The sequence below is a fragment of the Mobula birostris genome, chromosome 2, assembly GCF_030028105.1.
Source record: "Mobula birostris isolate sMobBir1 chromosome 2, sMobBir1.hap1, whole genome shotgun sequence".
Classification (NCBI taxonomy): domain Eukaryota; kingdom Metazoa; phylum Chordata; class Chondrichthyes; order Myliobatiformes; family Myliobatidae; genus Mobula; species Mobula birostris.
Window position 1 is genome coordinate 170892989 of NC_092371.1, and position 25709 is coordinate 170918697.

General features: G+C 44.8%; 1 protein-coding gene across 1 annotated transcript in view; it reads right to left on the bottom strand.

Moving 5' to 3' along the window:
• Positions 1-25709, bottom strand: part of kcnq5a (potassium voltage-gated channel, KQT-like subfamily, member 5a) — a 385749-nt gene that overhangs the window by 17039 nt on the left and 343001 nt on the right. Inside the window, exons 8-10 of the mRNA XM_072278222.1 lie at positions 14715-14803; positions 11094-11120; positions 9392-9448 (exon numbers count right to left, since the gene is read on the bottom strand). Coding sequence (XP_072134323.1) covers positions 9392-9448; positions 11094-11120; positions 14715-14803 — 173 coding nt within the window. The remainder of the gene's footprint in view (positions 1-9391; positions 9449-11093; positions 11121-14714; positions 14804-25709) is intronic.

Genomic DNA, 25709 nt, shown 5'->3' on the forward strand with positions numbered 1-25709 from the left:
CCCAATCTTGGGAAAAGACTGCACATTCAGCCTATCTATGCCCCTGATGATTTTATACCTAGAACATCACCCCCGCATGTTCCAGTGAAAAAAAGCTCAACCCTGCTCAACCTCCCTTAGCAGAAGATATGAAGGTTGGTTTTGTTGTGGATAGTGTAGAAAGTTGTCGTAGGGGTCATAACGATGGAATAGCAGAGGGCTGCTGAAAATGGTCGGCAATCATGCTCATGTGTATGCATGTTCCAGCATATCAGTGTTTCATTATGGTTGTATTTAACTCCCTTCCACTTGTTTCAGTCTTGTGGAGTCTTGATCAAAGCAAAGCAACGTCAATGCTCCCTGTTGACCTTTGTGCTTGTTCCGGGAAAGAAGACTACCGTTTTGATTGACGTTGTAAAGGAAGGGTATTTCTTTTAGCATTAAGTTACTGCTTCCGAGCTGCAATGTTGGCATTAGCTTTCAGTTTGAGAGTTTTAGTAAATAGTCCTGTTAGCACAGTGTTAATCACTTTTTCCTTTTGTACTGCACAGCTCTTCAGTGAACCGTTCACCTGCTTCTGTGTCTCTGCCTCTGCATTTGGGCCATAACCGAACACTCGGTTCAGCAAGACTCGAACAACTAAAATGAGCTCAGCAGAGAGAGAGCAGCTCACTTTGGGCCTGAATTTCGTTGGGCAGATAGGATAGAAGCTAAAGTCAGTAGAGGCTGGTTTGGCAGAATTGGATCATGCAATGCGACAATTGCTTTCAGAATGACAAGCCGAGTCTGAACAGGTCAGGTGTTAGTCCTCGCAGCGACGGTTCAGCAACTCATCAGAGACAGCCAGAATCAAGTGTTGGCCATCACTGCTCTCACCGCTGCAGTTCAGCAACTCACTACTGATAGCCACAATCAGGTGGCACCCATTGCCACTCTTGCTGCTGCAATTCAGCATCAACAGCCTTTAGCCAGGACAGTCCATCTTCCTCTCATCAGTCTCAGCCATTAATCTGCTGATTTCCTTAGCGGCTTCCTGATCAGAACCGAGTATTCCTTCACCAGGCAGATACTCTGGTGATCCTGACTGCTGCAGGAACTTTATTGCCCAATGTGAGCTGACTTTCCAAGTCCTGCCAGATTGGTTCGGTGAAGATGCGCATAAACTACTTTACACGGTGAACCTCTGAGACTAACCCCCACTCAGCCTGACAATGCTTTACGAGAACAAGGTTCCCCTGCAGCCCAGTCCTGCCAACAATTTGTGGTTGAGTTCAAGAGAGTGTTTGATCTTCCAGTTCAAAGTCAGTGAGGGACTATGCAGTAAATTTCTGCAGACGTGGCTGAGACGAGATGGAACGAGCGATCCCTTACCACTGCTTTCCAGTATGGGTTGAGCACAGGGGTTCAGCATGAGATTGCAGTGCATGACAAGCAGGACAGCCTGGATGACCCGATAAATCTGGCCATTCCAATTGACAACTGGGCAATTGAGTGGCGCAGATAATGAATGCCTTGAGCTTCCTACTCTTTAGATCACCATCCATCTTCACCCTCTCTGCTATCACCCAGTACCCAGTCCATGGAGGAGACTATTCAGGTCAGGCACATATCTCAGGAAGAATGAGATCAGAGCAGAAGAGTAGGTTCCTGCCTCAACTGTGGGGATCCAGGACACCTCTGGGCATCATATCCAAGTGCCCAGTAAAATAGGATAGCCATCAGCAGGAAGGGGAATTCTGATGGGTTGATTTTCCCTGCAAGCATCTTCCTCTAATCAGGTAATGCTCCCGCTCTCCGTCACCAGGGTCCCAGACCCATGAGCTTCAGGCATTTACTGACTCTGGGGCAGCCAGGAACCTCATTGACATCACTATGGCTCAAAGGTGGAGAGTTCCGACTCAGCGATCAAGAGAGAATATCTCAAGGCTCTGGATGGTCAGCCTCTCAGCACCGGCAAGATCCAGCTTTCCACAGAACCCCTCCAACTTGTGCAAGAAGGCAGCTTTCCTTCTATCTCGTTCATTCACCTGATCTGCCGCTGGTGCTTGGCTTTTCCTGGCTATCTCAGCACAGCCCATGGATCGACTAGTCTCTAAAGGCATTCTAAGAATGGGGCCTAGCATGTCTATCTACCTGTCTGGGCCCAGCTCAAGCCCCTGTCATCATATCCCCTCCTGTACCGACTATTAGTATGGATCTATCTGGTGTTCAGGCTGAATATGCTCTTATTGAGGTGTTCAGTAAGAAGAAAGCCATCTACCTTCCTCCACTCCAGCCATACGACTACGCCATTGACTTCTTACCGGTTACTTGTCAGCTCTTTACCCTCTCTCGTCCTGAAACAGTGTCCATGGAGTCATCAAGGAGTCATTGGCCTTAGGATTTATCCATCTGTCAACTTTGCTAGCAGGGGTGGGCTTCTTTTTTGTGAGCAAGTAGGATGGCATGCATTGATTATTGGCCACCTTACAACATCACTGTGAAGAACCACTACTTTCTTCCCCTGCTTGTCTCTGCATTTGAATGTCTCCAAGGAGCAAAGATATTTTCCAAACTAGATCTGTGAAATCCGAGAGGGGGATGAGTGGAAGACAGCTTTCAACATCTCCATTGGCCACTATGTGATGCTTTTTGGTCTGGCCAATGCTCCTGCTCTTTTTCAGGGCCTAGTCAATGATGAGCTTTGGTACATGTTGAATCAGTTTAATTTCAAGTATTTGTACAACATTCTTAACTATTCCCGCTCTTGCCAGGAACACATCCGGCATGTCTGGAGGCTTCTCAGATGGTTCCTCGAGATCGACCTTTATGCTGAGCCAGAGAAGTGTGAGTTCCATAAAGAAGTGGTGTCATTTTTGGGCTATATTCTTACCTCTTCCAATGTGCAAATGGACCAATGTAAATTCCGGGCAGTCACAGTATAGCCTAAACTATGTATGGTCAACCAGGCAAGGCGGGCAATAGACTTTGCAAACTTCTATTGCTGCTTCATCAGAAACTTCAGTTCCATCGCGGCCACCAAGAAGACCTCTGCAGGATTCCTATGGACAAGTGAAGCAGTCAAAACATTCTCAGAACTAAAGTGGCACTTCACCAGTGCCCCGATGCTGCAAAATCCGGACCCATCCCATCCATTCATCATTGGATTTGATGCCTCAGGTGTTGGCATTGGAGCTGTACTCTTCCAGTGCTATTCTGTGGATAATCGGCTACACCCCTGTGCTTTTCTTTCCCATTGCTTGATCCCTGCTGAATGTTACTACTGAGAACTTCTAGCTGTCAGGAAAGCCCTGGAAGAATAGCGATCCTGGCTGGAAGGGGCAGAGCAGCCCTTTCTTGTCTGGACAAGAGGCTCTCCTACATTTGAGAAAGATTGAAACTTCGAGGCAAATGCGGAAAAGAGTGAGTAGTTCTCTGAGTGGCCGCTGGTTCATGTTGGTTCCCTCGAAGGGGAGCTGGTTTGTGTTGGTTTTCTCAAAGGGGTTGCAGGTTTGTGTTGGTTCTCTCAAAGGGGCTGCAGGTTTGTGTTGCTTCCCTTGAAGGGGCCGGTGGTTTGTGTCACTTCCTCAGAGGGGCCACTGGTTCATGTCACTTTCCTTGGAGGTTCCAGTGGGTCCCAGTGCTCCTGAAGGGGCCACTGATTCATATCACTTCCCCTGGAGGGTCCAGTGGGTCCCAATGCTCCTGGAGGGGCCACTGGTTCACGTCACTTCCCTTGGAGGGCTGGCTGGTTTGTGTCGCTTCCCTCGGAGTGGCTGCTGTTTGGTATTGCTTCACTTGGTGGGGCTGCTGGTTGAGATGCTTCCCTCAGAGATCTTATAGAAACATAAAATTATAAAAGGGATAGATGAGATAGAGGCAGGAAAGTTGTTTCCACTGGTAGCTGAGACTAGAACTAGGGGACCTAGCCTCAAGATTTGGAGGAGTAGATTCAGGATGGAGATTCAGGAGGAACTGCTTTTCCCAAAGGGTGGTGAATCTGTGGAATTCTCTCCCCAATGAAGCAGTGGAGGCTACCTCAGTAAATATACTTAAGACAAGGTTGGATAGATTGTTGCATAATAGGGGAATTAAGGGTTAGGGGGAAAACGCAGGTAGATGGAGATGAGTCCATGGGCAGATCAGCCATGATCTTATTGAATGGCAGGGCAGGCTTGACGTGCCAGATGGCAGACTCCTGCTCCTATTCTTATGCTCCTATGTTATTGAAATGCTGTGTCCCGATGCCCTTGGGTGCTGGGTTCTGATGATTTTAGATATGTTATCGAAATTCTGAGATTTATGGATTGGACTGTAGCTCATATTGACCTCCTTCAGTTCTCTGTTTTTTTTGTGTTCTTACCCATACTTTCTTATTGCTGATTTGCGAGCTGTGGTTTTGGGTGATCTGTTAATTTTTGTGCAAGGGAGGGATCTGGGGGGAGGTTTGGGAGTTGCGAGTTTTGCTTTTCGTGATTGATGTTTTGTTTTCAACTACTTCCGTGGTTTCTGTATTTATTTTGATAATAAAATGAACCTTTGAAACTTAGAGTATTTGGGACACGAGGAGACTCAACTCCAGTCAAGCTGGTTGGGCTGTCTTATTCACCTGATTTAATTTCACCCTCACCTACCATCCTGGCAGCAAGAATACCAAGGCCGATGCACTCTCCCATCAGTTTGATGCATTTGAGGACATTGCCAGTCAAGAACCCATCATACATTGCTCATGCATTGCAGATCCAGTGATTTGGCAGATGTGAGAGCTGCTCAACGCTCAGATCCAGGCCCAGGTGGGGGACCTCCCAAACAACTGTTTGCTCGTACCATGGTGCACCCCAGAGTATTGGAGTGGGGTTACTCTTCCCATCTGATTGGCCATCCAGGAACTCAACGGACCTTGGAATTTATAAAGAAATGATTTGGTGGCCGTCTGTGTCCCAGGATGTCAACGACTTCGTCTCTGCCTGTCCCACTTGTGCCCAGAGTAAGACATCATGTCAACACCCTGCTGGCCACTGCCCCTGGTCCCATCTCTCGGTGGATTTCAGCACTGTTCTGCCTCCATCAGATGAGAGCACTACCATCCTGGTAGCTGTGGACTGGGTCTATAAAGCAGTCCCCAAGCTCCCGTCAGCTCATGATACTGCCACCTTCATGGTTCAGTATGTGTTCAGGCTGCATGGTTTCCCTCAGCACACAGTGTCTGATCGAGGAGCACAGTTCATGGCCCATTTTTGGAAGGCCTTCTGTTCCCTTTTTGGAGCCACAGCCAACCTCTCATCTGGTTTCCACCACAAATTTAATGGACAGACTGAGGGAGTGAATCAGGAGCTGGAGACAACCATGCGCGCGGCTTTGTCTCTTTCAACCCCACGTCCTGGAGTTTCCAATTGGTTTGGGCAGAGATTGTCACAATAACCTCCACTGGCATGTCCCACTTTGAATGCCTGGAAGGATTCCAGCCACTGCTTTTCCCCAAGCAAGAGACTGATGTGGGAGTTCCTGCTGCTGAACAGTTGGTCCAACATTACAAGCACAGATGGAGATGGGCCAGGGCTTTTCTGCTGTGCACTCAGAAGCAATATGCCTGATACACTGACAGGTGAGACCCCTCAAGTCAGGGGAGTAAGTCCAGCTGGTGTCTAAAGATCTTCTTTTGAAAGTTGAGAGCTGCAACTATGTGGGACCATTTGTAGTGGAGAAGGCTATCAACAGAGTTTCATATAGGCTGCAGCTCCAATCATTAATGAAGATCCATTTTCTCATGTTTCCAGTGACTACCTCCTCCCTTGCTCTAGTCAGCCCCCCCCACCTCCCTGTTCGGTGGATGAGTCCCTGGTCTATTCTGTGCGGTGCCTCCTTGTATCTTGCCTGGTGTGGGGCAGGGTCCAGGATTGGGAGGGGTATGGTCCCAGGGAACATTCTTGTGTTCCAGCCAATGACACCCTGGACCAGTGTCTCATCCGGGACTTCCAGCGGGCACAGGTCTCTGGTGCCTTGGGAGCAGCGCCTAGGAAGTGGGGCCCTCCCACAACCACTGACTCTGCCATGAAATCAGGGACAGGCTGCTGAACAGGGTCCGCAGACATGTTGGTGAGTGTACACGTTTCAGCTAATTCGTAGTTATGGTTGTAGTTAATTCCTTTCCTCTGATTTCAGTCTTGTTGAGTCTTGACTAAAGCACAGCAATGTCAACACTCCTTGCTTACTTTTATCCTTGTTCAGGGAACGAAGACTACCAGTTGGATTGACATTGTAAAGGAGGGGTGTTTGTTTAGCCTTAAGCTACTGCTTTTGAGCCGCAGTATTGGCATTAGTTATCAGTTTGAGAGTTCTATTTAATGGTCTTGTTAGCCCTGCTTTAATTGTTTTTCCTTTTGTTCTGCACAGTTCTACAGTTCTTATTAAAATTCGGTGAACTGTTCATCTGCTTCAGCGTCTCTCCTTCTGTATTTGGGCCATAACGAAACAATTGTGTCACTAGGTTACAATGGGACATTGACAGGATACAGATCTAGGCTGAAAAGTGGCAGATGGAGTTCAATCTGGAAAAGTGTGAGGCGATTCACTTTGGATGTTGAACTTCAAGGTAAAGTAAAGGGTTAATGACAGGATTTTTAACAGTGTGGAGGAACAGAGAGTGGTGTGTGCGTGGAACGCACTGCCGGGGTGGAGGTAGAGGCAGATACGTTAGAGGCATTTAAGAGACTCTGAGATTGGCACATGGATGAAAGAAAAATGGAGGGCTAAATGGGAGGGAAGGGTTTGATTGATCTTGGAGTAGGTTAAAAGGTTGGCATAACATCGTCTGCACTGTGCCGTGATATTCCATGCACTAGTTCTATCTTCTTCCTCCATAACACAGTCCTCCATCTCCCAGCAATGTCCCTGCAAATCTCCTCTGCACTCTTTCCACCTGAATGGCAATTTAGACCATAAGACATAGGAAAAGAATTAGACCATTTGGCCTATTGTGTCAGCTCTGCCATTACATCATGGCTGATTTATTATTTCTCTCAGCCAGGCTTAGAACCATCAAACACTCTTTATACATTAACCCTTTCATCTCCAGAATCATTCTGATGATCCTCCTCTGGACTCTCTCCAATGCCAGCACATCTTTTCTTTGAACTTTCCTCTATCACAGTGGCCAAAGCTACTATTCTCAATGTGACCTTACCGATTTTTTGTACAACTGCAATATAACATTTCAACTGTTATATTCAATGCTCTAACTGATGAAGGTAGCATGTCAAAGCCTTCTTCATTACCCTGGGAACCATGGACTCATAGGTCCCACTGTCCTTAAGAGTTAAAATGTGCAGATACACACAGCGGCTACTTTATTAAGTACCTCCTTGTACCTAATAAAGTAGTTGCCATTGAGTGCATGTTTGTGGTCTTCTGCTGACGTAGCCCATCCACTTCAAGGTTTGACATGTTGTGTGTTCAGAGATGCTCTTCTGCACACCACTGTTGTATTGCACGGCTATCTGAATTAATGTCGCCTTCCTGTCAGCTTGACCCAGTCTGGCCATTCTCCTCTGACTTCTCTCATTGATAAGGTCTTTTCACCCACAGAACTGCCGCTCACTGGAATTTTTTTTGTTGCTTTTTTTTGTATCATTCTCTATAAACTCTAAAGACTATTGTGTGTGAAAATCGCAGGAAATCAGCAGTTTCTGGGGTACTCAAACCTCCCCGTCTAGCACCAAGAATTACTCTGCAGTAAAAGTCCACATAGATCACATTTCTTCCCCATTCTGATGTTTTGGCTGAACAACAACTGAGCCTCTTGACCATGTCTGCATGCTTTTATGCATTGAGTTGCTGCCACATGATTGGCTGATTAGATATTTGCGTCAATGAGCAGGTGTACAGGTGTACCTAATAAAGTGGTCACTGAGCGTATGTCACTCCTGTTACCAGGGAATAGTTATACTATGCCCTATGAAATGTGCTAAACACAAATTACCACAAAGTAGCCACATAAAGGTTCCAGTCACATCATATGGTAGAAATTAAGTAAATCAATTGGAAGATTCCAATTTTACAAAGCTGTTTAAACTTGCTCCGAGCATGGAGTTCAATAATGAAGCGCTCTGTCTGAGGATTAGTCCTGGAAGAATCAGGGGGAATGGTGCAAGAAAATGCCTCAGTACAGAGGGTTGTTAGAAAGTGAACGATTTATCACGAGGATAAGATTGTAACAAGGGAATTGGATGACTATTGAACTATATCTGACTAGTGATTTGCCAAATGTTTTCTGGATCACGAAGCCTCTTCCATTCAACGTCACGTACCAAATTCTTGGCTGTCTGCTTCTTGTGAGCGATGAGCAGGACTCAAATGACAGAAGCTTCATGCTAAATGCAACAGTTTGTGAGCATGCAGAATGCACAGAAGTCAGGTCGAGGTGTGCAGTTAAACACATGCATTCCTTGCAGACAGCTAAAGGTGTGAACAGGTCCTGCAGTTAATGAACAGTCCCCAGTCAGAGATTCAGCCCCACATCATGGGCAGCGTTTTATTATATGTGGTGAATAATAGCCCTTTCATTGTACCTGTATTTACCCACAAACCTTCTACAGGGTTTTCCCTGCACTTCCTGCTAGTCATTTCAGTAATATCAGTAATACATGCTTTAAGGTTAAAAAATATCTCAACTCTCCAATAATAAGTAAAACTTGAAAAAAAATGAGGGTCCATGCCTGTAAAAGTTAATGTTCAACTCCAGAGAAATTGTCTGATGTAGATTAATACTAAAAAGATTAAAGATAGTTAAGAAGATTAAAATAAAGACAAGAAGGAACAGGTTGAAACTCATTTTGGCACATTTTCTGCCTATCATACAAAGGCATTAGGCTTGTATCACTGAGTATCTCAATCGCATGTTTCCCAGCAGGATAAAATGGAAGATCGGGTATACTTTTTCATTTTAGGTGCCCATGTGTGCTTAAAGAACTTGCTGTTTGGTTCTCAGTGTAGGGATGGTGAGTGCTGATGGCCAACTCTAACACAAAATCCAGCCAATGGGTTTCATAGGAGGGCCATTATGGCTGTAGGGTATCATTACAAGAATCTTCCTGAGTGCTGTTCAGTAACCGGGAGAGACCTTTGTCCCATTTCTGCATTGAACTGGGGGCAATGCTGAGAAAAGCAGCTACCATAGTCCATCCTAGGTAGTTGGGATCTGCAACCAGCAAGCAAGGTAAGAGCGGGTAAAAGGAAGGAGGGGACAGGTGAAAGAGAAAGAGGAAGGGAGAAGGGAGAATGGAGAATAGGGAAGACCAAACAAACAGTCCCATAAACAATTAAAGCTTCTAGGAAGTTTTATATGAAAGCCCCTTAATAGAGCAGTAGGGGGTAATTGAGCATGCAGCTGTTGTTAGTGGCATTCCCAAAGACCATGTGAGCAGATACTGGATACCTATATTTCCGGGAGGTGTATGTCCTGGAGAGCTTCTGCTTATTATTAAAGGGCTTACTAGGAAGTGAGGGGAGATAGAGGAGTATTTTAAAAACGGACCAATGCACCAAACAGTTCGAGTAATCATGTCTGACGATAATCTTTCCTTCTTCCTATCACCTTTCACAGCAACCTTGTATTTTGGATAAGGGATAATGCATGCCTGGGGTGGGGAGCCTCCCTTATAATGCGGATAGAGGACATTATATCAGGATTGGCTAATCCTGCCATCTCAATATCGGGGATCAATTTCCTGTTGGCACTTCAGCTCTTGCTGAACACCCGATGGCTTAGAACCGGTTGATTATGAAAGGATGTTTGAGACCTAGGGGCCGCAGAGCACAAGACGAATTCTTGGGTGGGGAGGGAGCATAGTTATGTACAGCAGCTACGTGACTAAGTATGCGGACAATATGAAGTTCGGTGGATAGACAGGTAGGGTTATAGAAGCAGGGAGTTTGCAAGACTTAGAAAGATTAGGAGAATGGGTTAAGAGGTGGCAGATGGAATATAGTGTCGGGATGTGTTTGGCCATGCACTTTGGTGGAAGGGAGAACGGCATAGAATATTTTCTAAATGGGGAGAAAATTCAGGAATCAAAGGTGCATAGACATTTGGGAGTCCTTATGCAGAATTCCCTAAAGGTTAACTTGTAGGTTAAGTCATTGGTAAAGAAGGGAAATGAAATGTTAGCATTCATTTTGAGAGGACTGAAATATAAAAGCAAGGATGTAATGTTGAGGCTTTATAAGGCACTGTTCAGGCTGCATTTGGAGTATTGTGAGCAATGTTAGGCCCTTCATCTAAGGAAGGATGTGCAGGCTGGAGAGAGTCCAGAGAAAGTTCATGAGAGTGATCCCAGGAATGAAAGGATTAATGTATGAGGAGAATTTGATGGCTCTGGGCCTGTACTTACTGGAGTTTAGAAGCATGAGGAGGGATCTCATTGAAACCTACCAAAAAGCCTCAATAGAGTGGACGTGGAGAGGACGTTAGCTGTGGGGGGAGTCTAGGACCAGAGGGCACAGACTCAGAATACAGGGACCTCCTTATGTAACAGAGGTGAGGTGAAATTTCTTTCGCCAGAGAATGGTGAATTTGTGGAATTCATTGCAACGGATGGCTGTGGAGGCTAAGTCATTGTGTATATTTAAAGTGGAGGTTGACAGAATTTTGATTAATAAGGGTGTCAAAGGCTATGGGGAGAATGGGGTTGAGAGAGATAATGAATCAGTTATGTTTGAATTGTGGAGCAGACACAATAGGCTGAATAGCCTAATTCTGCTCCTATATCTAATGGCCTTTACACTTTGGGCTGGCAGTGGGCTTCAGCACTCTGTTTCCTCTTGGGCAAAGGATGCTCGTTTCATTACAGGCCAGACAAACTCATCACACTATATCCTCACACGCACCTGGACACTTGGGCTGAATCAATTGGGAAGTGGGTTAGGGAACAAATCTTTTAACTTAAAGTAAACTCACTTTAGAGGAAGAAGGATGGGGAAAGGGGAATAGCTTAATCTCCCTGCCATGTCAATCACAACTTCCTCACTCCTTTAACAGGATTTATACCGGCTTGCAGTGAGATTGTAAAAGCTGAGGACCTGAATATAAACATGAAATATCTTGTGCAGTTTCTACTATTTGGTAAGAGGGAACAAACCTGGCGAAGGAATCTCCTTGGTCTTTTCTTCAGGGTTAGTTGGCAAAAGGAAACAGTGTCATACAGAAGGCAATGAAAAGAAACAGTGATTGAACAATTTCACGCATAGGAAGTCATTATAACCGACGTAGTCATCTCCCAGCTCACCCCAGGATAGCGGACAGCTCTTGTCAAACCCACTTGCAGAAGAAGCTGGGGCACATTAAGTAGAACTACGCAAAGCCGGCAGTGGGAAGCAGAGGGTCAGAGGTAAATGCAGCAGCCAACACAAGAGGCAAAGCATGAGGGACTGAGGGCCACACCAGAGGGACTGCATAGGATGCATGCTCCAATCCTGCACTCCCGGGGAGGGCAGAGGAACCCCATTCACTCTCTTTCCTCATTCTTCCTCACCCTCCTCCCCATCCCTTCTTCTTCATGGGCTTGGAGCCCTCCTCTTTTCCCTCTGCACTTCACACAATCCATGTGTGTTTGTGTATGTGCTTGCGTGTGTGCATATGAGTGTGTGTGTGTGTGTGTGTGTGTGTATATGTATGTGTTTGCATGTATGAGTGTGTGTGGTGTGCACATGTATATATGTGCATGTGTGTGCATGCTGCTAGTGTTTGATGTGTGTATGCATGTGTGTGAATGTGTGTGTGCATGGGTGTGTGTGTATCTGTGGCACTCCCTCCCCAGAGTGCAGCCAGGAAAGCTCTTAACTATCATCCTAAATCCATGCCATGCAAATAAAACACTAGATAAATAGTGTTGACGGGATCCAGTTGTCTCTCACCCCTTGCTGTCAACACTTGCTGATCTGTGCCCTTTCATTTTAACCATTTACTCTTCATCATCATCATCAGGTGCCGTGCCCATTTTGAGCTTTGACTGCCATGGCCCACACACTCCTGTTTCGGGACAAGTGGATCAATTCATGGATATTCATTACCAGTTCTCTGGCTGCTGTCTCCATCATCATTTGTCTTTGTCTTCCTCTTGCTTTCTTCCCTTCAATCCTTCCCATAATTACTGGGCATTCTAACTCCTCTTTCCTAATCACATGTCCATAACACCATAAGACAAAGGAGCAGAAGTCGGCCATTTGGCCCATCGAGTCTGCTCCACCATTTTATCATGAGCTGATCCATTCTCCCATTTAGTCCCACTCCCCCGCCTTCTCACCATAACCTTTGATGCCCTGGCTACTCAGATACCTATCAATCTCTGCCTTAAATACACCCAATGACTTGGCCTCCGCTGCTGCCCATGGCAACAAATTCCATAGATTCACCACCCTCTGACTAAAAAAATTTCTTCGCATTTCTGTTCTGAATGGGCACCCTTCAATCCTTAAGTCATGCCCTCTCGTACTAGACTCCACCATCATGGGAAACAACTTTGCCACATCCACTCTGTCCATGCCTTTCAACATTCGAAATGTTTCTATGAAGTCTCCCCTCATTCTTCTAAACTCCAAAGAATATAGTCCAAGAGCGGACAAACGTTCCTCATATGTTAACCCTCTCATTCCCGGAATCATTCTAGTGAATCTTCTCTGTACCCTCTCCAACATCAGCACATCCTTTCTTAAATAAGGAGACCAAAACTGCCCACAGTACTCCAAGTGAGGTCTCACCAGTGCCTTATACAGCCTCAACATCACATCCCTGCTCCTATACTCTATTCCTCTAGAAATGAATGCCAACATTGCATTCGCCTTCTTCACTACTGACTCAACCTGGAGGTTAACCTTAAGGGTATCCTGTACGAGGACTCCCAAGTCCCATTGCATCTCAGAACTTTGAATTCTTTCCCCATTTAAATAATAGTCTGCCCGTTTATTTCTTTTGCCAAAGTGCATAACCATACACTTTCCAACATTGTACTTCATTTGCCACTTCTTTGCCCATTCTTCCAATCTATCCAAGTCTCTCTACAGACTCTCAGTTTCCTCAGCACTACCGGCCCCTCCACCTATCTTCGTATCATCAGCAAACTTAGCCACAAAGCCATCTATTCCATAATCCAAATCGTTGATGTACAATGTAAAAAGAAGCGGCCCCAACACGGACCCTTATGGAACACCATTGGTAACCGGCAGCCAACCAGAATAGGATCCCTTTATTCCCACTCTCTGTTTCCTGCCAATCAGCCAATGCTCTATCCACGTATGTAACTTTCCCGTAATTCCATGGGTTCTTATCTTGTAAAGTAGCCTCATGTGTGGCACCTTGTCAAAGGCCTTCTGAAAATCCAAATATACAACATCCACTACATCTCCCTTGTCTAGCCTACTGGTAATTTTCTCAAAAAATTGTAATAGGCTTGTCAGGCAGGATTTTCCTTTAAGGAATCCATGCTGAGTTCTGCCTACCTTGTCATTTGCCTCCAGGTACTCTGTAACCTCATCCTTGACAATCGACTCCAACAACTTCCCAATCACCGATGTCAAGCATGTCCAATGAAGTTACGTTGCCTTTTCATGATCTCATACATTATTTCTCTTTTTGTGTTTGCTCTGTTCATGACATTTACTCTTCACGGAACAAATTAACTCAGGGATGCTGTCACAAAACTGGGCATGCAGTAATTGATAGCCGTTCCACCAAAAACTCCTCGTGTAGGGACAGAAGAGGTTAGATTCAGAGCAAAGCTCTCTCTCTCTCTCTCTCACTCTTTCTCTCTCTCTCTCTCTTTTGCCCCTATAAAAAGACTATTCAGTCCAGTAACGTGCCTTGAAACCCATAAACCTGTGGCTAACAACTTCACAATAACTGCCCATGTGGAATGGGGAGTGATAATGGTCAGTGTAAATGACCCTGAACCCTATAGTATGACCATATCTATTATTTATTTCCAGTGAGAATTGATTCAAATTCCTATTGATACATTTAAGATTTTAAAAAAAATCTATAAAAATAGAAAACACTAGAAAAATTTAGTATTTCTGAAAGTCAGTGTGTGTGTGTGAGGGGAAACAGAGTTAACATTTCATGTCTGAGACCCTACACCACAGAAGTATTAGCCCTGCTTCTCTCTCCGAGGTTGCTGTCTGACCAGTGTTTCCAGCAATTATCAATATGTCAAAAGTCAAAGGTCAAAGGCAATTAGTTCAGATTTCCAGCATTTTTCAGTTTCATTATTGACTTTCCAACAAAAATAAAACTCTGTTTTAATTGAGTGGAGAAATTCTGCACATTTCTGTTTTCACTCCATCGATGGGAGTGGTTTTCCGGTGCAGGGGACACTGGATCCTGCCAATAACTATTCGGACAGCTGCAGCAAGGACATGGGAGTCAGCTTCAGAACATATGGAAGAGATAACCAGAAGCAGGAACACAGATGCCAACATACAACACCGGCTGCCATTTTTGTACCTACTTTGCAGGGCTGCAGATATGCAAGGCGTTCAAATATGGCTTCCAAGTTGCTATGGAAACCAAGTTCTCATCATCAGCAGCATAACTATGCCACACATACTACGTGCAGATGCTTATATATAGAGAAATAAACAAGGCCGGGAGGGAGGGGTGGGGGAACGGAAATGGGGGATATAAAATAAAAATGGAAAAGAAAAGCAGATTAGTGAAAACAATTCAAATGTGTGGTGCATTCATGATCAAAGCACTTGATACATGCCTGATCGGTGACAGGATGCTCTCGTAGAATCGCCAGGTAGCACGCAGGTAGGTGCGACTCCCATCCGTGGAGTAAAACCGCCAAGCAGCCTTGGGTTTAGGGGAAGGTGAGTGGGGTAGGAAGGAAGCACAAAACAAGACCAGCGTCAAATCGGTCCAAAGTTGCTGTTAAAAGAAATCGCAAGACAAGGGAGATTTGGTTTCTAATCTACTGTTTTATATGGGGATTGATGTCAGACACTAGCTCTCTCTCACATATTTCACTCTACCTTCTCCTCTCCCCCACTGGGCCGAAGATTCAAAAGCCTGAAAGCTCGTACCACCGTGCTCAAGGACAGTTTCTACCCTGCTGCTATCAGACTTTTGAACAGACTTCTTGTACGATAAGATGGACTCTTGACCTTACAATCTACCTTGATATTATCTTGCACCTTATCGTTTACCTGCTCTGCAGTTTCTCTGTAGCTGTTACACTTTATTCTGCATTGTTATTGTTTTACCTTGTTCCAGCTCAATGCACTGTGTAATGATTTGATCTGTATGAACAGTAAGCAAGACAAGCTTTTCACTGTATCTCAGTACATATGACAATAATAAACCAATACCATAACAAAATCTCATCAATTAATAAATACTATTGTTCTTGGATGTGACAGTAGCATAGTGGTTAGTACAACGCTATTACAGCTTGGGGATGTCAGAGTTTGGAGTTCAGTTCTGGTGTCCTCTGTAAGAAAGTTTGTAGGTTCTTCCATGAGCGTGTGGGTTTCCTCCAGGAGCTCTGGTTTCTTCCCACAATCTATAGATGTACTGTCTAGCAGGTTCAATGATCATTGTAAGTTGTCCTGTGATTAGGCTCGGGTTAAATAGGTGGGTTGCTGGGCAGTGCAGCTTGTTGGGTTGGAAGGGCCTGTTCTGTGCTGTATCTCTAAATTAATAAAACTTAAAATTTAGCCAAATGCCAAGCACAGAATGGATGCCCCTCATCGTCCCTGCTATTATTCTTCATATAACTGAAGTGATCTCTTGCATTTGAACCAACTATTTCATATCGGGAACAATCTTTGTTGAGATAATATTCTGCTGAAACAATTTCTACATTTAAACAAACCAAGCACAATGCTATGTAGAATTAATAGAAGGGGGCTGCTAAAGTTGGTACCATGAAGTCAATTGCATAACATCTTCCCTTCATGCTCAACAAAGAGGATTTCTCAGTGTCCTGGTGGACGACCATTTTATTTCCAATTCTCATTCCCAATCTGACTTGTCGGACTATTATAGCCTCCTCTACTCCCAAGATGAAGCTACTCTCAGGTTGGTGGAGCAACACCTCATATTCTGTTTGAGTGGCCTCCAACCTGACAGCAGGAACATCTAGTTCCTAACTTCAGGTAACTTTTGCCTCCTCCTTTTCTCCTCTTCCATTCCCCAATCTGGTTTCCCTCTGATCTCTTCTCCATACATACCTTTCACCTCCCTCTGGTGCTCCTCCTCTTTCCATTTCTTCCATGTTCCACTTTCCTCCCCTAATACACTTATTCTTCTTCAGCCCTTTACCATTTCCATCTCCTAGTTTTTTACTCATCCTCTCCCCCACTCACCCACCTACCTTCCCCCTCACCTGGCTTCACCTTATCTCCTTTAGGTGGTACTCTTTCTCCTTCCCCCCACCTTCTTATTCTGGCTTCTTCCCCCTTTCTTTCCGGTCCTGATGAAGGGTCTCGGCCAAAAACATCAACTCTTTATTTCTTTCCTCAGTTGCTGCCAGACCTGTTGAGAACCTTCAGTAATTTAGATTAGATTAGATTATGAGAACACTCAGTCCTCTTTTTATTGTCATTTAGAAATGCATACATACATTAAGAAATGATACAATGTTTCTCCAGAGTGATGTCACAGAAAACAGGACAAGCCAAAGCCTAACACTGACAGAACCACATAATTATAACATATAGTTACAGCAGTGCAAAGCAATACCATAATTTGATGAAGAACAAACCATGGCACGGTAAATAAGGTCTCAAGAGCCCCAGAGTCGATCGACTCCTGAGTCCCCGGTAGCAGGCGGCAAAGAGGAGAAACCCCCTGCCATAAACTTCCAGGCACCGTCAACTTGTCGGTGCCTTCAAAGCAGCCGACCACAGCCGACACTGAGTCCATCCGTCTGAAAACTTTGAGCTTCCGACCAGCCTCTCCGATACAGCCTCCCGACGCCATCCTCTGCCGAGCGCCTTCGACCTCGCCCCGGCCACTGAAACATGCAAAGCCGAGGATTTTGGGGCCTTCAGCTCCAGAGATTCCGGTTACCACACAGGAGAGGCGGCAGCAAAGCGGGCATTTCAGAAGTTTTCCAGATGTTCCTCCATGCTCTCACGTCTGTCTCCATCAAATCAGAATTGTGCACAGTCCCCTACTTGACAGATAACAGACATCATCACTGAAGTGGCCGCGCATGCTGCCATTGCACCGCCATCTTCTCCTCCTTCCTTTTGTGTGTGTTACAAAAATTAGTAAAGATTACTGCCTGAAGAGTGGAACACTGAGTCTCAAGGATCTGTAGAGGGAATAGAAGGAAGTTTCTAAATAGAGCAACTTAAACCTGAGGCTAGACGTACCAACCAAATTGTGTAATTGTAGAGTCATAAACTTAGACAGCACAGAAGCAGATTGTTCGGCCCAATTGATCCTTGCCAATCAAGATGCTCCATGCAAGCTAGTTCCATTTGTCAGTGTTGGGTCCATAACCTTCGAAACCTTTCCAATCCATGTACCTGCTCAAGTGTCTTTTAAAACTTGTTATTGTAGCTGCCTCAACCACTTCCTCTGACATACCACCTTTTGTGTTAAAATGTTGCCCCTAAAGTTCATATTACATCTTCTCTCTCTCAACTTAAACCTATAGCAACACACACAAAATGCAGGAGAAACACATCTATGGAAGAAAATGAACAGTCGATATTTGAGGATGAGACACTTCATCAGGACCTGTCCCTTCCTGAAACTACACCATTTAGTCATTGATTCTCTAATCCTGAGAAAAAGACTGAGTGTATTCACCCTATCTATATGATTTTTATACACCTCTAAAAGATCATCTCTTAGTCTCCTACACTCTAAGAAATAAAGTCCTAGCTTTTCCTACTACTCTTGATCACACAGTGCCTCAAGTCCCGGCAACATCCTTATAAACCTTTTCTACACTTTTTGCAGTTTAATAACATTTTTTCCAAACCAGAGTGACCAAAACTGAATATAATTATCCAACTGGCATCCTGTACAACTGCATCATGATCATTCAACTTTAATAGTGCCCTGATTTCTGAAAGCCAGCGTGCCAAAAATCTTCTTCCCCACCCTCCACTTTCAGGGAATCATGTACCTGTACTCCATGGGTGCTTTGTTCTACAACATTCTACAGGCCTATCTATTCACTATGAAAGTCCTACCTTGATATGACTTTCCAGAACCCAACACCTTGCACTCCATTTGCCTTTCTTCAGAATCAGAATCAGAATCAGGTTTAATATCACAGGCATACTATATGTCGTGAAATTTGTTGTTTTTGCAGCAGCAGTACATTGCAATACATAATAATAGAAACCTGTAAGTCAGGATAAAAAGTAGATATAAAAATGAAAATTTAATTAAATAAGTCGTGCAAAAAACTGAGGTAGAGTCATGGGTTCGTTGTCCATTCAGAAATCTGATGGTGGAACATTCCTGAAACGTTCATTGTGTGCGTGGCCTCCGGCTCCTGTATCTTCTCTGTCACTGAGATGCTTAAGTTGCTTTGACAGGGTTTGAACCCACCGGCTTCAATTATAACGGTGCCCAAGAGGAGCGTGGTGACCTGCCTCAATGACTATCGCCCAGTAGCACTTAGATCCACAGTGATGACGTGTTTTGAGAGGTTGGTGCTGAAACATAACAAGTTCTGCCGGAGAAGTGACTTAGATCCACTCCAATTTGCCTATCAGAGCAACAGGTGCACAGCAGATGCCATCTCATTGGCTCTTCACTCAACCCTGGAACATCTGGGCAGCAAAGGTGCGTATATTAGGAGGCTCTTTATCGACTACAGCTTGGTATTCGATGCCATTATCCCCTCAAAACTAAACAATAAGCTCCAAGACCTTGGCCTCAATATCTCCTTGTGCAATTTTATCCTGGATTTCCTCACCTGCAGATCCAGTCAGTTTGGATTGGCAACAACATCTCCTCCACAATTTCCGTCAGCACAGGTGCACTACAAGGCTGTGTGCTTAGTCCCTGCTCTACTTGTTTTACACTTATGACTGTGTGGCTAAGTACAGCTGCAATGTCATATTCAAGTTTGCTGATGACCCCACTTTCATAGGCTGAATCAAAGATATTGGTGAATCGGCATATATTGAAAATCTGAGTGGTGCCATAACAACAACCTCTTACTCATTGCCAACAAGACTGTGTTCTGTAGTTCTCTATGACTCTTTCCTATTACCAAACTGAACTCGCTCTCCTTTTCAAAGTTCAAATAAGGTTATTATTAAAGTACCTATATGTCACCATATAGTACCTTGAGATGAATTTCCTTGCAGGCATTCACAGTAGGGAAAAGAAAAACAATAGCATCAGCGAAAAACTAGACACAAACAACCGATGTGCAAAAGAAGGCAAATTGTGAAAATATAAGAGAGAGTAAATAAATGAGAAAATGAGTTGTAGAGTCCTTGAAAGTGAGTCTATAGGTTGTGACACAAAGAAGAGAAAATCTGCAGATGCTGGAAATCAAAGTATTATACACAAAATGCTGGAGAAACTCAACAGGCCAGGCAGCATCTATGGAAAAGAGTAAACTGTCGATGTTTTGGGCTGAGACCCATCATCAGGACTGGAAAAAAGAGATTAGAAGTCAGTGTAAGAAGGTGGGGGGTGGGGAAGACAGGAAGAGCTGCAAAGTAGTAGCTGATAGGTGAAATTGGAGAGAGGGAGGAGTGAAGTTAAGAGTTGGGAAGTCAATTGGTGATAGAGATAAAGGGCTGGAGAAAGAGGAAACTGAAAGGAGAGGGTGGAAGGCTGTGGGAGAAAGGGAAGGGGGAGGAGCACCAGGGGGAGGTGACGGGCAGGTAAGGTGAGAGTTTAGTGTTGAGGTGAGTGAAGTTATCCACTTTGGTTCAGGAGCCTGATGCTTGAAGAGTAATAACTGTTCCTGAAACAGGTGGTGTGGGACCTATGGCTCCTGTACCTCTTTATCAATCACAAATAATAGATGTAATAACCCTAACCTAAGCCAATTTGACTTTGACCACTTTCTCAATTTCCACCGTTGCTTGTGTGAAGCCGTTCATCCTGAATGATCTGTTTGTAACTGATTCCCCACCTAAGGAATGGCTTGCTTTCCTTCTACCCGGGTAAATCTCTTAATCACTTCTGAAAATGCTATTAGATCTTTCTTTAATCTTCTATACTTGAGAGAAAACAAGTTTAATTTCTGAAACATGCCCTTGCTGCTTAATCAATTTCCTTCTTTGCAATGAAAGATGATCCCTGCAGCCTCTGTGCTTTGCACCACTGACACATGGCGCTCCATTCTGTACAAACATAAAATAAAACAGGATGCTCTATTGCAGCTGAGGCCTGAGTTCTGTGCTGGAATGTGGGATGGGCTCAAGTCCACACTGGAATGCTCTGAATTCCAAGTTCACACTTGGCAGATGACACTGCCCAGTCACTGAGGAAGGATTTGAAAGAATGGTGTTTGAAGTATGGGTCATAGTGTTCCGAAAGATCTGTGAAGGCATAGGAGCAAGTCTCTACAGAAGCACATAAATACTGTCTTCTACAGGCTAGGTTTAACCCTTTAACCCACAGAATTCTGATAGAAGAAAATTGATTAAAGAGAAAGAATAATACTGTTATAATGAAGTCATAAACTTACTTGCTTCTATTAACTTTATGGAAAGGTACACTGTAAAGCTAGCTGAATGGGAAGAACAAGATCAGAGCCATCAACACATTTGCCCTACCAGTCACCAGATACCAAGCTGCAATAGTGTGCTGGCCAAGGAATCAGCTGGAAGCTGCTGACATCAAGACCCAGAAACTATTACCAATACATGGAGGATTCCACCCAAAGTGCAATGTCGAGCAACTGTATACCCACCAGAATAAAGGAGGATGGAGACTTGGAAGTGTCAAGGCCAAAATCCTGGAAGAAATGTGAAATTTCCATGTTCATGTCAGGAAGATGGCCCCTAAGGACGACCTGCTAGGAGAATACCTCAGACAACAGTCAGGGGGCATGGAAATGGAAGTGGGTGAAGCAGAGCCAGAGGACCAGGAGACATGGCAGGACAAGCTGGTGTGTGATAGGTGAGACCAAGTGAGGGGGAAGGTGGGTGAGTGGAGGAGGGGTGAATGAAGTTAGAAGTTGTGAGAGGTAAAGGGCTGAAGAAGAAGGAATCTGATAGAAGAGGACAGTGGGCCATGGGACAAAGGGAAGGAGGAGGGCAGGTGAAGAGAAGAGAGGCATGAGAATGGAGCTAGATTAGGGAATGGAAAAAGAGAGAAGAGGAGGCTTGTGATAAATTACCTGAAGTAAGGGAAATCAATTTTCATACTATTAGGTTGGGGGCTACCCAGGTAGATTATGAGGTGTTGCTCCTCTAACTGTAGAGTGGCCTCGGTAGAGAAGGCCAAACGAACTAAATATCTGTGTGTGGATAACTACAGGAGGAATGTGGTCAGACAGCATCAATGTAGAGGAATAAACAGCTAACTTTTCGGCCCAAGACCTTTCGTCAGGACTGGAAAAGAAGGGGGAACAAATTCAAGATTCAAGTTTCAACATTCATGATCGCTGTCATTTCCAGGACACAAGTGTAAAGGAGAATGAAATAATTGTTGCTCTGGATCCAATGCAGCACAGAAAGAAACGGAATAAGATAACGAACACAATAAAAAAAACACAATTTATATAAGTACATAAAATAGCTAAATACATGTCAATGAAGTGACACCTAAGCACAGGAGTGTCTGTACAAAAGGTGACAGACAGGAGATGATAAAGTGGTGGTGGTTGGGGGTGTGAAGTGGTGGTTAGTGGGTGGAAATGTCAATTAGCCTTTCTGCTTGGGGAAAGTAACTGTTTTTTTTCTATTTGGTGGCCCTGTCATGGATGTTATGTAGCCTCCTTCCTCCTGGGAGTCGGACAAACAGTCCATGAGCAGGGAGGGTCACTGGCCTTTCTCCGGTGCCTTTCGGTATATACGACCTTGATGGTGGCTAGGCTGGTGCCAGTAATGCACTGAGCAGATTTGACTCCTGTTGTAGAGCCCTCCTCTAAAAGCCAAAATAAGAAGTGGGGGGAGGGGGAGGAACACAAGCTGGCAGGTGAGGAGTGAGGCCAGGTAAGGGGGAAGGAGGGTGGGTGAGGGAGAGGGATGAAATAAGAAGCTAGGATGTTATAGTACCCTGCCTTACTAAAGTGCTACAGATCAGTTTCTATTGCATCATGAGTCTCCACCATTGTTTTATTCTGTGCATCAAATCTGTGACAGAGCTACCGAACTTCATTAAAAACACTACTGTCTTTTGGCAGAGGCTATTCTACATTTCTTCAAGCAACAAATAATCTGCTGAAACACCTCAGAAGGTCAAGCAGCATCTGTGAGGGGGAAGGAATTGTCGACGTTTCGGGTCAAATCCCTGTGTCAGGGCCCTGCATCCATCTTGATGCGGGGAAGCATGGTAGTGTAGTGGTAGGCGCAATTGTTTTACATCACCAGCAGTCTCTCGGGGTTCAGTATCTGGTGCTGTCTGTAAGGAGTCTGCATGTTCTCCCTGTGAAAGTGTGGGGTTTCCTACGGGTCCTATCATTATCCTCCCAATTCCAAAGATGTACTGCAAAGGTGTAGCAAGTTGTAATTTCAGTGATACGGTGAGCAGCTTGAATAACACAAGGTCATGGAAGATACCATTTTGATGACGTCGACTGGAATGTCTTCTATGATGAGGATGTCTCTGAGTCACGAGTTTGGAAGGGGTCACGAGTTTCATCCGGAAGTGCATCAGGGACGTTGTCCCCTGGAAATTGGTCAGGGTCTATCCAAACCAGAAACCCTGGATCAACAGTTCCGTGCGAGCAGCACTTACTGCGCGACACGGAGCTTATGTTGCCAGTGATCAGCAGGAGCTCAAGAAATGCAGCTACGATCTGCGCAAGGTCATCAAAGCAGCAAAACAGCAATACAGGGACAAGATCCAGGCACAACTTTCCACCAACAACACACGCAGCTTATGCAAGATCTGCACGCCATCACAGACTTCAAAGCTTAATGAAGTGGAGTTTCCAACATAGCTGCCTCTCTCCCAGATGAGCTAAATCTTTTTCACTCCCGATTCAATGTTGCCAATACTGAGCCCCTGAGGAGACCTACAGCTGATGCGACCTGCAGTTTGGTCATCTCTGAGGCTGAAGTACTCAGGTGTTTCCAACGAGTGGACAGTTGCAAGGCTGCGGACTGGATGGCATCCCAGGGCAGGTACTCAGGATGTGCATGGCACAACTGGCAGGTGTGTTTACAGACATTTTTAATCTCTCCCTCTCCCAATGCAGAGTGCCCTTCTGCTTCAAAACATCTACCATTGTTCTGGTACCTAAAAAGACCAAGGTAACATGTCTGAACAACTGGCATCCTGTTGCACTCACCTCAATAATAAGCAAACGCTTTGCGAGGCTGGTCACGGACTACATCTACAGCATGCTGCCACACACACTGGACCCCCTACAATTTGCCTACTAACACAACCAATCAACAGATTTCACAACAGCCACAGCTCTACACACCATCTTTACACATCTGGAGAAGAATGATGCTGATGTAAGAATGCTGTTCTTGGACTACAGTTCAATATTCAACACCATAATTCCTCCCAGGCTCGACAAGAAGCTGAGAGACCTCGGCCTTCACCCTGCCTTGTGTAGCTGGATCCTAGACTTCCTGTCAGATCACCAGCAGGTGGTAAGAGTGAGCTGCTTCACTTCTGCCTCTCTGACCCTCAAGGCAGCTGCCCCTCAGGGCTGTGTACTAAGTCCCATCCTTTACTCTCTGTATACCCATGACTGTGTTGCTCCAACCTACTAATTAAATTTGCTGATGACACTACACTGATTGGCTTAATCTCAACTAGTAATGAGGTAGCCAACAGGGAAGAGGTCATCACCCTGACACAATGGTGTCAAGAAAACAACCCCTCCCTCAATGTTGCAAAAACAAAGGAGTTGGTTGTAGACTACAGGAGGAATGGAGACAGGCTACCCCTATTGACATCAATGGATCTGGGGCTGAGAGGGTGAACAGCTTTAAATTCCTTGGCATAAACGTCACTGAGGATTTCACGTGGTCTATACATACAGGTTATGTGGTGAAAAAGGCACAACACCTCTTTCACCTCAGACAGTTGAGGAAGTTTGGTATAGGCCCCAAAATTCTAAGAATTTTCTATAGGGGCACAATTGAGAGCATCCTGACTGACTGCATCACTGCCTGGTATGGGAACTGTAGTTCCCTCAATCGCAGGACTCTGCAGAGAGTGGTGCGGACAACCCAGGGTATCTGTAAGTGTGAACTTCCAACTATTTAGGGCATTTACAAAGACAGGTGTATAAAAAGGGCCTGAAGGATCATTGGAGACCCAAGTCACCCCAACCACAAACTGTTCCAGCTGCTACCATCCAGGAAGCGGTACCACAGCATAAGAGCCAAGATCAGCAGGCTCCGGGACAGCTTCTTCCACCAGGCCATCAGACTGCTTAACTCCTGCTGACACACCTGTATTTCTATATTATATTGACTTCCTGTTGTCCATATTATTTATTATAAATTACTATAAATTGCACATTGCACATTTAGCCAGAGATGTAACATAAAGATTTTTACTCCTCATGTACATGAAGGATGTCAGTAATAAAGTCAATTCAATTCATACAGCAATTCTTCTGAAGACAATTTATAAGATGTTACTTCTACATAATAAAGACTCATACATCCACACCCCTCATTGATGCCATAGGGCGACATATTAGTGTAGCATTTAGTGTCATGAGTTACAGTGCCAGCAATTGAGGTTCAATTCCTGCCACTGTCAGTAAAGAGTTTGTGCACTTTCCCTGTGACCATGTGCATTTCCTCCAGGTACTCTGATTTCCTCTGTCATACTCCAAAGATGTGTGGTTTAGGATTAGTTAATTGTGGCATGCTATGTTGGCGTTGAAGGAATAGCGACACTTTTGGGCTACCCCTAGCACACAAATCGGGAAATCTGATCACTTGGCTGTCCTTCTCCTACCTGCACACAGCCAGAGGCTAAAGAGCAAAACTCCAGAGATTAGATCAACAACGAGGTGATCCCGGGAGGCAGGGGCGCGGCTATAGGAATACTTTGAGTTGGTGGACTGGGCGGTGTTCAAGGACTCATCTATAGATCTGAATGAATACACCATGGTTGTCACAGACTTTATAAAAGCTGTTAATCCCAACCAGAAGCTCTGGATTAACCATGAGATTTGCAATCAGCTGAGGACCAGATCAAAGCTATTCAAATCTGGTGATCAAGAAAGTTAGTAAAGGCCCAAGGATGATCTCCAGAAAGTCATCTTCTGGGTGAAGTAGCAATTTCGATTTAAACTTGACTGAATGAAGGATGCTCAATATTTGTGACAGGGCTTGAATGCTATTGCTTCTTATAAAGTACAATCAAACAACATTGGTGAGAACAGGGCTTCACTTCCAGGTTAACTCAATGCCTTCTAAGCTTGTTTTGACTGTCAAAACATGGAGGAACCATCACAAACTCTTACAGCCCCCAATGATCCTGTGATTTCCATCTCTGAGGTTGACATGTGAGTATCCGTCAGGAGGGTGAACCCACGATAAGCCTCCCAGATGGGATACCTAGCCATGTACTAAAGAGCTGTGCTTATCAACTGGCTGGAATTTTCACTGAGATCTAA